General features: G+C 37.0%; 1 protein-coding gene across 1 annotated transcript in view; it reads left to right on the top strand.

Moving 5' to 3' along the window:
• LOC141444073 (irregular chiasm C-roughest protein-like) overlaps window positions 1-13,879 on the top strand; it is a gene marked incomplete at its 5' end in the record, with an annotated part of 53,804 nt that overhangs the window by 18,846 nt on the left and 21,079 nt on the right. Inside the window, 9 exons of the mRNA XM_074109507.1 lie at window positions 1,813-1,915; window positions 2,344-2,477; window positions 5,871-5,994; window positions 6,495-6,640; window positions 7,208-7,361; window positions 8,310-8,435; window positions 8,803-8,915; window positions 10,084-10,254; window positions 12,168-12,210. Coding sequence (XP_073965608.1) covers window positions 1,813-1,915; window positions 2,344-2,477; window positions 5,871-5,994; window positions 6,495-6,640; window positions 7,208-7,361; window positions 8,310-8,435; window positions 8,803-8,915; window positions 10,084-10,254; window positions 12,168-12,210 — 1,114 coding nt within the window. The remainder of the gene's footprint in view (window positions 1-1,812; window positions 1,916-2,343; window positions 2,478-5,870; window positions 5,995-6,494; window positions 6,641-7,207; window positions 7,362-8,309; window positions 8,436-8,802; window positions 8,916-10,083; window positions 10,255-12,167; window positions 12,211-13,879) is intronic.

Here is a 13,879-nt window from a genome sequence, read left to right as displayed (position 1 = left end):
AGCCATTTAACATTTTTGGTTATGTAAAAGTTATAGATTTTTGCATAAAAAAACGTACCTATTTGCCTGTCATTTTTTTTATTCAACTGGATGGAAAACGAGCAAGTGGGTCTCCTGATGGATGGTAAGAGATTACCACCGCCCATAGACACCGCAACACCAGGGGGATTGCAGATGCGTTGCCAACCTAGAGACCTGAGATGGGATACCTCAAGCGCCAGTAATTTCACCGGCGGTCTTACTCTCCACGCCGAAACACAACAGTGCAAGCACTGCTATTTCACGGCAGGATTAGCGAGCAAGATGGTGATAGCAATCTGGGCGGACCTTGCACAAGGTCCTACCACCTGCAAATGCAATGCTGCAATGTCCTGCGTGATACCTAATCGCGAAGCAGTAAATAGTCAGTAAACATCCTCTCGATAATACTTCTACATTCAGCCAATGTTTTATTAGAACTGAACCAAAAATAGAATTTGCAAAAGGTCCATGTTGTATAGTGGTCTATTTAAGAGGAGACGGGAAGTAAAAATAGAAAAGGTACGCTTTGACGGTTAAGTCACGTGGAAAAGATAAATGATAGATGTATGAATAAATAGATGGTCGGAAAATGGGCAGGTCGCGCGTAAGGACCTCTTCAATTTGGTGGAATAGCCGAGGAGAAAATATGTAGAACGACTTGGGACCAAAGTGTGACGCAATGTTGATCTATGTTGATGATATGATGTTCTTATATTATAATAAATGAGGCATCAGATAATGTATTCGTTTGGGCTTGTGTTTTGTGGTTAGATGAGAGCATAATTATTCAGAATTGGGGTTAGAGAATCATAGCGGACATATATATACGTTTACATTTTGTACATATATCTCAATGTCTGTCAATTGTGTTTGTTACTTATTTTGTACAATAAAGAGTTTACATACATACATAAACGATATACACAGAAGGCGAATAAGCCCTGTTTTAATGCAATAATGGCTTGTGTTTCAAAATTATAAAAATCTGTAAATAGGACACAGAGGGATTATTTACAAGCCTTAAAATCTGTAGGCCTGTGATGCCGCCTTTCTGGTTGTCATTTATATCTATCTATTTAATCATACAAAATAAATATTGCTTACTATTTCTGGTGTACAAAAAAGAGTCGTTGTATTGTATTGTATTGTATTGTCAGTCTTATTTCTCTTCTTCTTTCGGTGCCCTCTCCTGCTGATGATTAGCGATCATCATTACAATTCAATTCGTACTTTGTCAACAGTTGGTTTAAACAGCAATCGTGAGCTCATCCCGAACCATTCTCGAAGGTTTTTCAACCACGATGCTTAACCCGTATCTAGTCCTCATTATCTTCCCTTGCATTATGAACAGTATCACTGATGTCTGTCATATAAAATAACACGAACTTATCATAATGCGGCGAAATACGCCACAAATGTAGCAAAGATGAAACTGTTTTCATTTTCCGTTTTGATTATGTGTTCCTATGGACGAGGGTTTCTCTAGCACTAGTATCATGAGTTCCGTATAACAACAACGACATGCGTCACGTTTGTGATTGGGTAAACTAAATGAGCCAGGGTAACGGACCAATGACTCTCTTTGAGTACATGGTACTCATGGGCAGTGATGTGATCGTATCCCATCAGATGACTTGCTCGTTTGCCTCCATCTCATAATAAAAAGACGTCAGACGAACCTCCGGGCTATCTAGAGATGTTTCGCTTGTCAAAAAATCCTCGCATTCATGCTCAATAATAACTAGACTAGTTTCAAAAGGCATTTAGGTAATATATTTTCTTTTGTTCTAGAAAATCGAAAATATAACAAGAAAGTATAATGACATCGTTATCAAATGCGAAGTATTCAATGATGTTGGAAAAAGCGAAGATTCGAGAACATTGGAAGTTACATGTAAGTTATTTAAGTATTATTCTTACTTAAAATATAAATTGAATTACACCGATACGCTATGAACATGTTTCAAAGTTATTTAGCCAAAGGTTATTTAATCAAGTAACGGAAGAAGTCAGCAAAACGAAGATAAAGCCATGTTTCCACCAATAATGTGCGAGGATGACGTGTTGCGATGCGAGCAATGTGTTTTTCATTAACCAATAGAAATGCTTCATTTACCTCGCTTCGCACAGCATATCTCTGGTGGAAACAGGTGAGCGGAGCGAGGCGAGGTAAATAAAGCGTTTCTATTGGTAATTGTAAAACACATTGCTCGCATTTTTTTCATTTATTACTTACATCTACTAGATAATCATAATCATAATTATAATCATAATCATAATTATAATCATAGTAAAATTATTAACAATTTTCATCTTCGCCAGATGCACCTACGTTTAGGACTCAGCCTAGAGACGTGGAGGCTGAGATCGGGAAATCAGTCACACTGACATGTGACGTTGACAGCTACCCGGCACCAGAAATACGGTGGCTTCATCAGGAAGAAGACCAAAATATTGTAAGTATATTTAAAACAACAATAAATTTGCAGTGCTATACAGGGAGCAATAAAAAAATGAATATCATAGGACGATTGACACCAATTGACTTAGTCGCAAACCAAGCCAAGCTATAGGTACTAGGTATCGGATAAACATACTTATATAGATAAATACATACTTGAATACATATTAAGCGACCAAGACTTGAGAGCCAACATTCGAATTATTCATACAAATGTCTGTCCCGACCAAAGATCGAACCCGAGACTTCAAGCTTTGTAGTCAGGTCTAACCACTTGGCTACCCGGTCGTCTAAATAAAAATGCAAATGAAAGGAAATGCTACCAGCATAGCTATATGATATTATTATATGTGTGTAGACAAAATTGTATATCGCTTACCTCTTGATAGAGTCCTCATTGCCGTCGGTTGAAAACAGCTAGCGCACCTTAAAGACGACTCTAGTCTAGTTTAGTCTGCAGCTGTTTGCAGTGCTGGAGTCCAGAGTAGGTTGTAAATAGAGAACGCTGCTGCCCAATCAAGATTCAATTCCTTAGTGAACTATCAACAGTTACTTTGCTCACTCGCATCCCATCGAAAAATGACGCCTAATTCAACGAACGAATGGACGGACGGATTTTAACGAGATGTTAAAGTCAAAGATAATACACGGTGGATGCAAGCCGCCTCCAACCGAGGCAACTAGAGGTCTATGGGGGAGGCCTATGTCCAACAGTGGACGTCCTATGGCTGATATATGATGATGATGAATGCCTGATTCAATAAATTCTTTAAATCATAGGAAGAAGATAGGGTCGTCCTGTTCTAAAACCGGGCACTGAATGTATTTTTGTGAAAATGATAATTATTGTTTTTTTTCGGTTCCTAGCGAATTGTTCATTTCAAAACACGAATTCATCACCTACGATATAGGTACATACATATTTATAGCGATATAAAGACTTTCTTATTTATTAAAAGCATAAGATATTCTTTACTATGCTAAAACAAAATGGTCTACGATATTTATGCTTTCGCTCAAACTTTATCAAGATTTCTTACTTTCTGTCATACGCAGGGCTGGCTACTTGGGGCTTTTAGAAGTAAATATTACTGAAAGATTGAATAAAAAGGTCGTTGTGGTCTAGTGGTTTTACATTTTAAGCAGATAATAGGTAGTGGCTTATATCGAGATCTCGTCAGTTTTTACTATATTTATGTGCGAAAAACTTTGTATGAGAAAAACATCTTTAGGAAACCTGCACCAACTGCACTGGCCCCATGTCGGAACTTGACTTGAGGTTGGGATGATGACTTGTTGAAAGGTAATACATGATCTTACGAGATCATTAAAAGATTATTATTTGACGAGTATACTATTCGATATTGAGCTATTATAGCTCAAAATTGTGTAGGTTTCCCAAAAAAAATTGATTACGTGTATATTTTGGTACACTTTATCTATAAGTGCTTTGTTGACACGAAAACTCAATTAAGTATGTTTAAAAATTAAGCGACGCCTATTTCAGCCAATTTGTTTTAACAAAGTAGTGCTAAAAATATTCATGTTCATTTGACCTGATTACTTTTAGGATCAAATTTTATTGACTGCTTTGACCTTTTTTTCTGATTTTTTTAGATTATGCCACCATTATTTAATTTGCCATCAGAGGTGTTATCTTATAGAAATATTTATTCACACTTTTATAAGTTTGACTTTTTGGCAGCCCTACGTTGTACGACATAATACATGTATGTATGCGTAATGTGTCCCTTTCCTTTGTCGAAACTGGTTTGTCGCATGCCTTTTTGATATGTTTATTATTGTCGTAGGCGTTTCTTAGAAAACTTCGCGTTTGCGCTGTCATAAGTTCTCATCTCACTGTCTTCTCGATAATGACACATGACAATTTGGGAGTTCCTTGTTTCACGTAAAACTGCTAGACCGAACATTGTGTTGATCGAATGATAGTTTCACTTAATATTTTTTTAGCTGAAACTAAAAATATTTGACAGAAATTTACATGCACTTCTCGATATGAAATAACTTTGATTTGGTTTATAATTATCTAAAGCCAAAATAATTATTATACAAAAATTTAAGCAAATAAAATACAATGTTCGTTGTGATATTGTAATTGCGATATTGTTAAATAAAATTACCATCGCTGTAATTATCATTTACGAGTATTTTCAAATAAACACACTTAGAGTTCTGTATAAAAGTCGTGTAATTCTAAAGTGTTATTGTTACGAGTTAAGTTAGTAGGCGTTTTGTATTTTGCCCGTGTAATATCTTCCACATTATATTTAATTTTATTGCTATTATGTACGTTTACACGTTGCTCGCCTTTAAGGCGTGTAAACGGGGCACTATAATATTTAATTTTATTAATTTCGGTCTAGAGTTCGTCCAAATTATAAATGTTAATAAAATTTGAATAATCCATACTAATATTATAAATGCGAAAGTGTGTGTGTTTGTATGTTTCTCCGTCTTTCACGTCAAAACGGAGCAACGGATCGACGTAATAGAGATAGTTTATGGGTCAGAGAGTGACATAGACTACTTTTCATTGCACAGTTCCCGGAAAAAGCACAGTTCCGAATTCAAAAGTAATTGTTCGCGTAAATAATAGCTAAACTTAAAAAGAAAATACAAATCCGCTTCGTGCTTTAAGCATTATTAACATTTCAATGCGGTTAGAGTAATTGGGTTTCGATCACCACAATTTCATTAATTAATGGAGTGATGCGCTCTGAATGCTAGTATTTATTTCAAAAATCAGAGTGTATTCAGGTCAGTGCTTAATAGTGTGTTATTGGGAGTTACATTTAGATATACCAGGTACCACAAAATTATACTTTACTAGATTCTCCTCGTTCTGATACGCCAGGGGTCAGGATATCTATTCTGAGTTATCGTTTGCTGTAGACTACTGAAGTCTCCATGTACTTTGAGGTCTAAAGGATGTATTAGATTTCATCATCATCATGTCAGCCGTAGGACGTCCACTGTTGCTTCGGATAGAAGCTCGCATGCAAAAATGCGGGTAGTTGTGCGCCGGTGTTAGTTTCGTCGGACAGTCGCGCGAGCAAAGCGGTGGCGCGTAGTGCGCGTGTTGCGGCAGCCGCCGAGTCGCGTGTCCCTTGAAGAAGGGCTACGAAATAGCCCGAAACATGTCCAGCTAAACTCGATTTAAGACGTGAGTTATCCGTTAAAATATCATTTAATATGAAGCTCGCGTCCACCGTGAACCCGCAGCTTTAACCAGGTCATCCGTCCATCTCGGTCATGAGGAGATACGTAGAAGAACGATATGATTAATTTGAACCTTTACCTACGTAATCAAGATCAATATATCTGGTCATAAAATTTGCCGTTAAACTCATTACTCTTTTTGTTGCAGCGTGTCGGTAGGACGGCAAATCTCACACTCACTCTGGACACACATACAGCAGGCCGATATATATGCATAGCTACTGTACCTGGGTATCCCGAGATTGAGACCACTGGATCCATTTTCATAAAAGGTAAGTTATCTGTGTTTTTTTACGCGAATAGCCCAAGAGCGCATGAGAGTCGGACCTGCGTTATTTATAAAAAGAAGACGATAAAGTTTATTGATCTATAACTCCAATACAGTGAAGGGCGATTCCCGATGAAGATGATAGTAGTTGCTTTGGGGTTAAACTGGGGTTCAAATACGAGTATATTTAAATTATTAAATCGCTTAATTTGTATATATTTTATTCGGAATAATATTATAAATCACGTCGTGTCGTCTATTGCCAGACAGTTCAGCTGCAAGCTCCTACCAGTCCTTAAACTATTGACACCAAGTCAAATAAGCTTGGTGAAAGTTTTTTTTTAATATTAAATGTAGAAAAGACTGGAAAAAGAAACTACCGCGGTGTTTTTTAAATGCGCTGTGGACGCGCGTTTAAAATGCACGTCAACGACGCGATTAAAAAACATGAGTGCACATTGTCAAAATATGAACATCTCCATTGAAACACTCTATTTCTTTTAGGACCTCCTAAGATCCTCTCAAACTACACTCAATTCGGATCCCAAGGTGATAGTGTGAAGATAGAATGTGCAGCCTTCTCTGTCCCACGCATTGACAGCATCGTTTGGACGTTCGACGGGAAAGAAATAGATTCCATACACGATCAGGTTAGTATTTGAATATTGCAATCTCTGACAAAGCGTAAAATAGAGTTTTACGTAGGTTTGAACAATGAAGTTATAATATAATGGTTTCGGAGTTATGTCCAAAACCTGACTCGACAACAGCGGACCAATTTAATTTCAAATTCAAAATGATTTAAAATTATGTTTCTGACGAAAATAGTAGATTGTTCAACCAGGGAGGAAAAAAGCCAATATCACACGAGATAACTTGGCATCCGAGCATAGCGAGTGTGTCAATAATTCAGTTGTGATAATCGACAGTGAGTATCGATATGGCTAAAGTTAGAAAGTACCTACGTTGACTGTACGTAGTTTTTTTACAAGGTGATATAACTACCTACTACATGCATTAATTTGTATTATTACATCGCCATAGGGTCTAAGTAGGTACATAAAATCTGTCAAGTTTCTGATCAACCCGACCACAGGAAGTAGGTTCGAATTTAGGATTTAGGTACATTAGTTTAATTTGATTTTCTAGTATTTCGATATTGCTAGAAAAGGAGTTATCGATTTTGTCTCGCTCTAACCATAGATATTTTTCAACAGGATTACGCATTTTTAGAAGATTTGCAGCCAGGTGGTGTCGTGAACTCGACCTTGATTGTGAGAGAAAGCCAGTCCAAACACTTCGGCACATATCGCTGTAACGTATCAAACGAGTACGGGAGTGACGCAATGGACATCATTTTGAAACCAAATAGTAAGTTAAAGAAAAAAAAAAATATTATTACTAAGCTTTATTGAAATCTAAATCTTAATTTAAGTCATTAGTTTTGCAAATTTTTAACCCAAATCTATCAATATTTGAAGGAACCACGGAAAGTTCTCTCTCGGAAGTTTTTATTATTTAATAAAAACTGCATATCAAAATTGAATTTTCTAATTACCTAGTTTGTGTAGTTTAGAGGGTGCTAAGATTTGACAACGATTAATTACCGAGATTATCAAGAGCGCGATCTGTGGTGGCCCATCCGCCATTCATTACTTAGTTTATTAAAATGACAGCTTACAACAGTGGTCGCCAAAGTGCGGACCGCGGTCCGGATCCAGACTTCCGCTTATTTAATAAACTCAAGTAGAAACGGACCGCGATGGTAATTTTATTAAAAAAACTGGACCCCTGAAGAAATTATGTTGGTGATCCCTGGCATACATCAACATCAGTTTTTAAGTTTCAACGTTAAAAACCGTACAATTACCAACAATAAAATTCCCATTCACTGCGCTGTAACAACAGAGAGAAAATATAAAACGTATGACGCTGTTTATTAAAAAACCTAGAGTTATTCAGTCGTGTTTTGCCCTAAGTATAATAGATATCATTCCTGTAGACATCAAGTTATCGTATCATCGCAGTTTCGTGTCACGTAAAGTGCCGTGTTCAGGCACAAAACGCCTTTTAAGTGAGCTATTTAGTCAATGGTTATTGTACGATGATGTATTGCTTGAATATAGAACGTTTACACGCTTGATAAGGACTTCGTTATAAATAAATAAAATAAAATAAATAAATAAATACCATAGGACACTTCACACTAATTGACCTAGACTTATATAGATAAATACATACTTAAATACATAATTAAACATCAAAGACCCGAGAACAAACATTCGTATTACTAGGGTATAATAAGAATTTTGGTTTCAGAAACGTTTCCACTGCTCTTGATTCTATTTGGGGTGACATCGGGGACTATAATGGTGGCGGCATTGGTGATGTTAGTGATACTATGTCAGAGAAAACAGAGAAAAAACAAACAGACGCAAGTAACGGGTGAGTAATAGAAATTATAATGTTATTTTTCGCTTTTATTAAACTACGATATTTTGAACGTGAAACTACCGTAAGAATCACTCATATTAAATTAAAGTTAATCCAGAATCCCGATAACTCACGTCTTAAATCGAGTTTAGCTGAACATGTTCGGGCTAATTTAATTAATGTCGCACGAGCAGAGCGGTGGCGCGCAGTGCGCAGCAGCCGCTGAGTCGCGTAGCTCCTAGACTCCTAGAGGAAGAGCTACGAATTAGCCCAAAACATGTCGAGCTAAACTCGACTTAATACGTGAGTTATCCGGATTAACTTTCATTTAATACGATGTTTTGAACGGCATAACAATATTTCCTATTTCTTTTCGTAGAAAAACCTGACGTCACAGTGACCGCCGAAGAACTATATAAAGAAAACGATAGAAATTCAAACATAAGTGATCTGAAGCTTGAATTACGACAAGCCAACGGGAGCTGTGAGGTTGTAAGTATTTGACATACAGGATTATTCGGAGACGTGAGCAGGACCAACCCTACCCTCAGTAATTGATAATGGATCGTTCACATCACAATTATTTAATTATGTAAATCCCTGACACTTTTATTTGCAGTGACCATGCACTTAGTAAATAGATTATTACTTTTCAACCGACTTCAAAAAAGGAGGCTGACTCGTGCTGAGGCAACGACTTGTAGTCGGTTAAATTGATTGTCAATATTTTTTTTGGGCTCGGTTTTACTTTTTTGTTAAAAATTTTCGGTAGTTCTCACTTTTTGTCAAGAAAGAAAAATAAAGAGAAATAAAGAACAATTCATACTAACTAACTAGCTAACTGAATCTGGTAGGGTAAGTCCTGTTCACGTCTTTAGAATCATTCTGTATGAATGTCATTGCCTACCACTTATTTTACAAAATTGACTAAGTTTTTTAATGCCATTGACTAGAGTTTTCTACGAGATATATTATAATTACAACAGTTTATCTCGCATTTATTTAGGAAAGCGTCACAACCATTAACCCTAATAGGGTAATGACAACTTAAAATAGGTACATTACGGCCTTATAGGCACTTTTTAACTCGCTTTTATTAAGACACTGTTAACCTTTAACGGCAACTAATTTGTTCACTGTTTGCTTAAACAAAGGTTAATTTACTTAGTCGTAATGATCTTAATCTCAAATTGTTTTATTTGGAGTGCGTTCTCAAAAAATACGGGGATTTTACATACCACAAATTTTGCATGGAGTATCCTGTAAAATTTATGAATATCGAATTTGTTTTTAAGATTTTTGTTGTTTTTTTTGTTTATTAAAATGCACGATAAATGTATGGATTAAATAATATTTTTAATTATGTTCACCCCATACCGCTAAACCGTGACATTCAACGCAGCATTGGCAAAAAAATATAGCAAATATTTTCACAAAAACTTTATTTAGTACTGTAGGTACTTTAGTGGTAAAAAATTTCTACGCTGTCAAATCAGTTGCTAAATAGAATACCGGTACCACTTTTCCGGTACCGTTTTACTGACACTAAATTGCTGTTACAAGTATCGTTTCATACCGGTACTTCCAAGAAGGAAAACATTAGTCTAGTACTGTTTTTTCCCATTTCTAAGCTAGTTTTTAATACACCATTTTTCCTCAGGACTACCCGAATACTGGATCAGATAGCACTTTATGTTCGAATGCAAAACTCGGCAGCGGTATACCGTTAGCCGGTACGGTACCGTTGAACTCTATAAGCCAGAACAACACGTACCAACCGTACCGGTATAGCAATGACTATACTGACCCTGCTTATGCGGACTGTTATAAGGTTGGTGATATAAGAATATTCATAAAACATGCAATCATAGTACATATTTTTTATGCCTTGGTTTGGCATAAGCATTTTTTACATTTTTTATGAAGAGTTTGTTTGCTGTCGTCTAAACTATACATTTACATTACTATATTAGATGCCTATAAACTTTTGTAGCCTCTCCACCTCATTCATTGTTTGTGTGTTTACGGGTAGTAAAATAGAGGCCTAATTTCGTAATTTCGTAAATGTGTATATAAAATTCCATCTACTTTAGGCACAAAAAAGAATTTTGACGTAAGAACATTTTTGTATTTTTTTTTACTACATCATCGTCATCGAGTTTTTGTCGTAACTAAATTAAATTTTAGAGGAAACAAAAAACGAAGCAAATTAATTTAAAAACAACATTGAAAATATAAATGAGGAAAATGAAATCAATACCAGTCAAATCATTTCGTTACAGTTTAGCCGACCTTTTTGTAATAAAGAGACTTTTTTCCGGCTGTTATCTTGTTTAAATACCTCCTGTCAAATAAGGAAATTCTTTGTGAATGCTTTTCAATAGAAAATTTGGATAAATTGCAAGCTGAAGAGTTTAATTATTTGGATTGTATTCGTACGAATTTTGGTTTAGAAAAAGAAATGTAATTTAGCAGGTATTATGTATTTAGAGTTTACTTTATTGATTATCTTCTAATTGCATTTTTTTTGTATTTACCTAATATTATTGCAGTAATTAATAATTTATTTAAGTTTCACTTAAAATAGTTTCAATTACGATGAAATTGTTGATTCGTTCGATTGAAGCTAAATTACGTCATTGTTCTGATTAAAAATGTGTATATTATGACTAAAGATCTGCAGGGCTACTACGAAACTCTAAACTCGAAGTTCATGTCATGCGGGCCCTCTGACACTAATACTATTTAACACGAGAGCGAGAGGGACTGTACGATATTAACTTCGAGTTTCGTCGTAGTAGCCCTGCTGTTCACTCACGAGCCCGTCGAGCGCGCCCGTCCACAGCTAATTATCAATGTGCACGAGTAAACCTCGTACTTACACGTTGTCTAGTCTCAGTGTGCGTGGCTGACGGTACGCTTAACGACACTTTCGAGCTACGCACACAGTAGACTGTCGTACGGATCGTTTACTCATCGTCCCAGCCTATATACGTCAATGGGCGCAGGCCTCCTCTCAGAACTGAGGTGTCATAGTTTCGTCGAGTGCTTCCACACGCACCATTGATTGCTTCGCGTTTGTGCAGGTTTCCTCACGATGATACGCTTAAAACTACAATTATAAAATGAGGAGGGGCGCGCTTTCATGAGTGAACAGATCTGCACAGTGAACATATTTTACGATTGGTTGAAAAACTAAATGAGCCAATGACGATCAAGACTATAATATCAAACAGACCCAACAGACCTGTAGCGACACAGTTGTATAGCGATATCTTTATAGATTAGCTATACTGACGGGCTCGCCAGTAGTCTCTCGCCCATAGGACTGTGTTTGTTTGTTTGTTTATACTCTTTATTGTAAAAAAGGAAAACAAAAAGGTTACAAAAAAAAAGTAATTGTTAAGTACAAAGGCGGAGTTATCCCTGCAGGGATCTCTGCCAGTCAACCTTTGAGTGGTAGAGGAGCAATCAAAAAACAAGGATCGGCAAATAGAGCAAAACATTTTACTTAAACTGTGTACTCGTCCTATATGGGAATAAATAATAATTGGCAGTATTCATTGTTCGGACTTATCTCTCAGTGACTCTCCTAACAACGATAAAAACTCAAAGAATGTTAAAGACCTTACGATACTAACCCGATAGCGATATTTCTTATGGTATGTCAAGAAACCCTCGTTAACACGAAAAGGTAAATAAAATATTACTGCTACAATTTTAACCTAATTCTTTTTTCCGAAGGTAAACGGGTATCAAACCTACGTGCATTACGGACACGACTATACCCAGGGTCTCTTCGGGTACAGTCGCCCACGCTAAGCGCTGACAAATTAACTCCTAACAGGTAATTATTTGTTTGACTGATTTGAGTAATGGTGACACATTTGTTTAGTTGTTTGTACTGTCGCTCGTTTTTGTTTTGACGTTTATGTTTATTATGGATGGATGTTTATATGGGTTTTAGTAAGTTTTTTAACGGTCTATTATAAAGAATGTTCTTTATAAACTGTTGTTATTTCATCTCCTCGCAATCGAAGTGAAAAGCAGAGTGTAAAATACGAGCATTAAACCCATTTTACCCGAGACGTTCATATAGCCACCCGATCCGGTACGGTGAGGGTGGAAAGACACGTCGAGGGGAAAATGGGTTTAATGCTCGTATTTTACACTCTGCTTTTCACTTCGATTGCGAGGAGATGAAATAACAACAGTGGAAACAATTGTCCACTTACTAAGTACCTTTAATTTTCCATGCATTGCTAATATAGCTATGAATATTTAGTTTTTTTTATTTATTTGATTAAAAAAATATGTAAAAACTTCGTTTGCGGCTGTTAACACCTGATTATCCTGGTCGTAGTCGAAGATTTTACTTTATGCACAAGAGCATAAAAAGGCATTTTAAGTCTCCTAGATCCAGCATAAACACGAACTTTACGAGCATGAAAAGTGAAAATAATTTTCAAATTAATAAAAGTGGTAACTCTAAACTAAGAACATATTACTAATCTGCAAATTTTGCCATGACAATGTATGCAACGCTCGTTTTAGTGTAAGTATATGATTAGTTAGTACCTACGCGTCACAGATTGACGGCGACCCAGGTTCGATTTCCGGCCCCAGAAAAGTAAAAATGAGACTAATCCGCAGGACTAACCTTTAAAGAAAAATGTCCCGAGTTCAATCCCCAATCGGTGCTCATTTTTTTTTTTGTTTCTTAGTACCCATAGTACCTACAAGTTTTGTTTGGGACAAGGTTAATTTGGTGTCAAATGTCCAATGATATATATTTTTTTGTTAACATACAGGTCGGTAAACGGTAGTCTACCCCGGAGCGTGGATACGGCATCGACCGTACAGTTCAATCCCGGGAACGGATCGCAAAACAACTCGTTGCAACGCAAGCGGCAAAACAGTAGCAACGCTTTGAACAACGTCGGAATACCTACCACAGAAGGTAAGATCTGAAACTGAACAATTAAACGGCCCAACTTACAATTAAGTAACAGCGTACAGTATATTTCAATGGAATCTGACAGCTTTCTAGACATTTAAGGCACCCTAACGTCATCATCATCATCAGACATCCAGTTGCTTAGGTTGGCAGCGGCCTGCATCCACCGCAAACCCGCGGCTTTAACCAGGTCATCCGTCCATCTTGTTGGTGGACGTCCTACCTTGCGCTTGCCGATCCGCGGCCTCCACTCGAGAACTTTTCGGCCCCAACGGCCATCCGCTCTCCGTGCTGTCTGGCCCGCCCATTGCCACTTCAACGAGCTAATTCGCTTAGCTATGTCGGTGACCCTTGTTCTTCTACGTATCTCCTCATTTCCGATTCGATCCCGTAGAGAAACCCCAAGCATAGCTCTCTCCATAGCTCGCTGAGCAACTCTGAGCCTATTTATAAGGCCTAAAGTAAAGCACCCACGTCTCTCTGGGCACACTTAATTATG

The sequence above is a fragment of the Choristoneura fumiferana genome, chromosome 29 (assembly GCF_025370935.1).
Source record: "Choristoneura fumiferana chromosome 29, NRCan_CFum_1, whole genome shotgun sequence".
Lineage (NCBI taxonomy): Eukaryota > Metazoa > Arthropoda > Insecta > Lepidoptera > Tortricidae > Choristoneura > Choristoneura fumiferana.
Note: the sequence above shows the minus strand (reverse complement) of the source record. Positions and strands in the feature narration are given on the sequence as shown.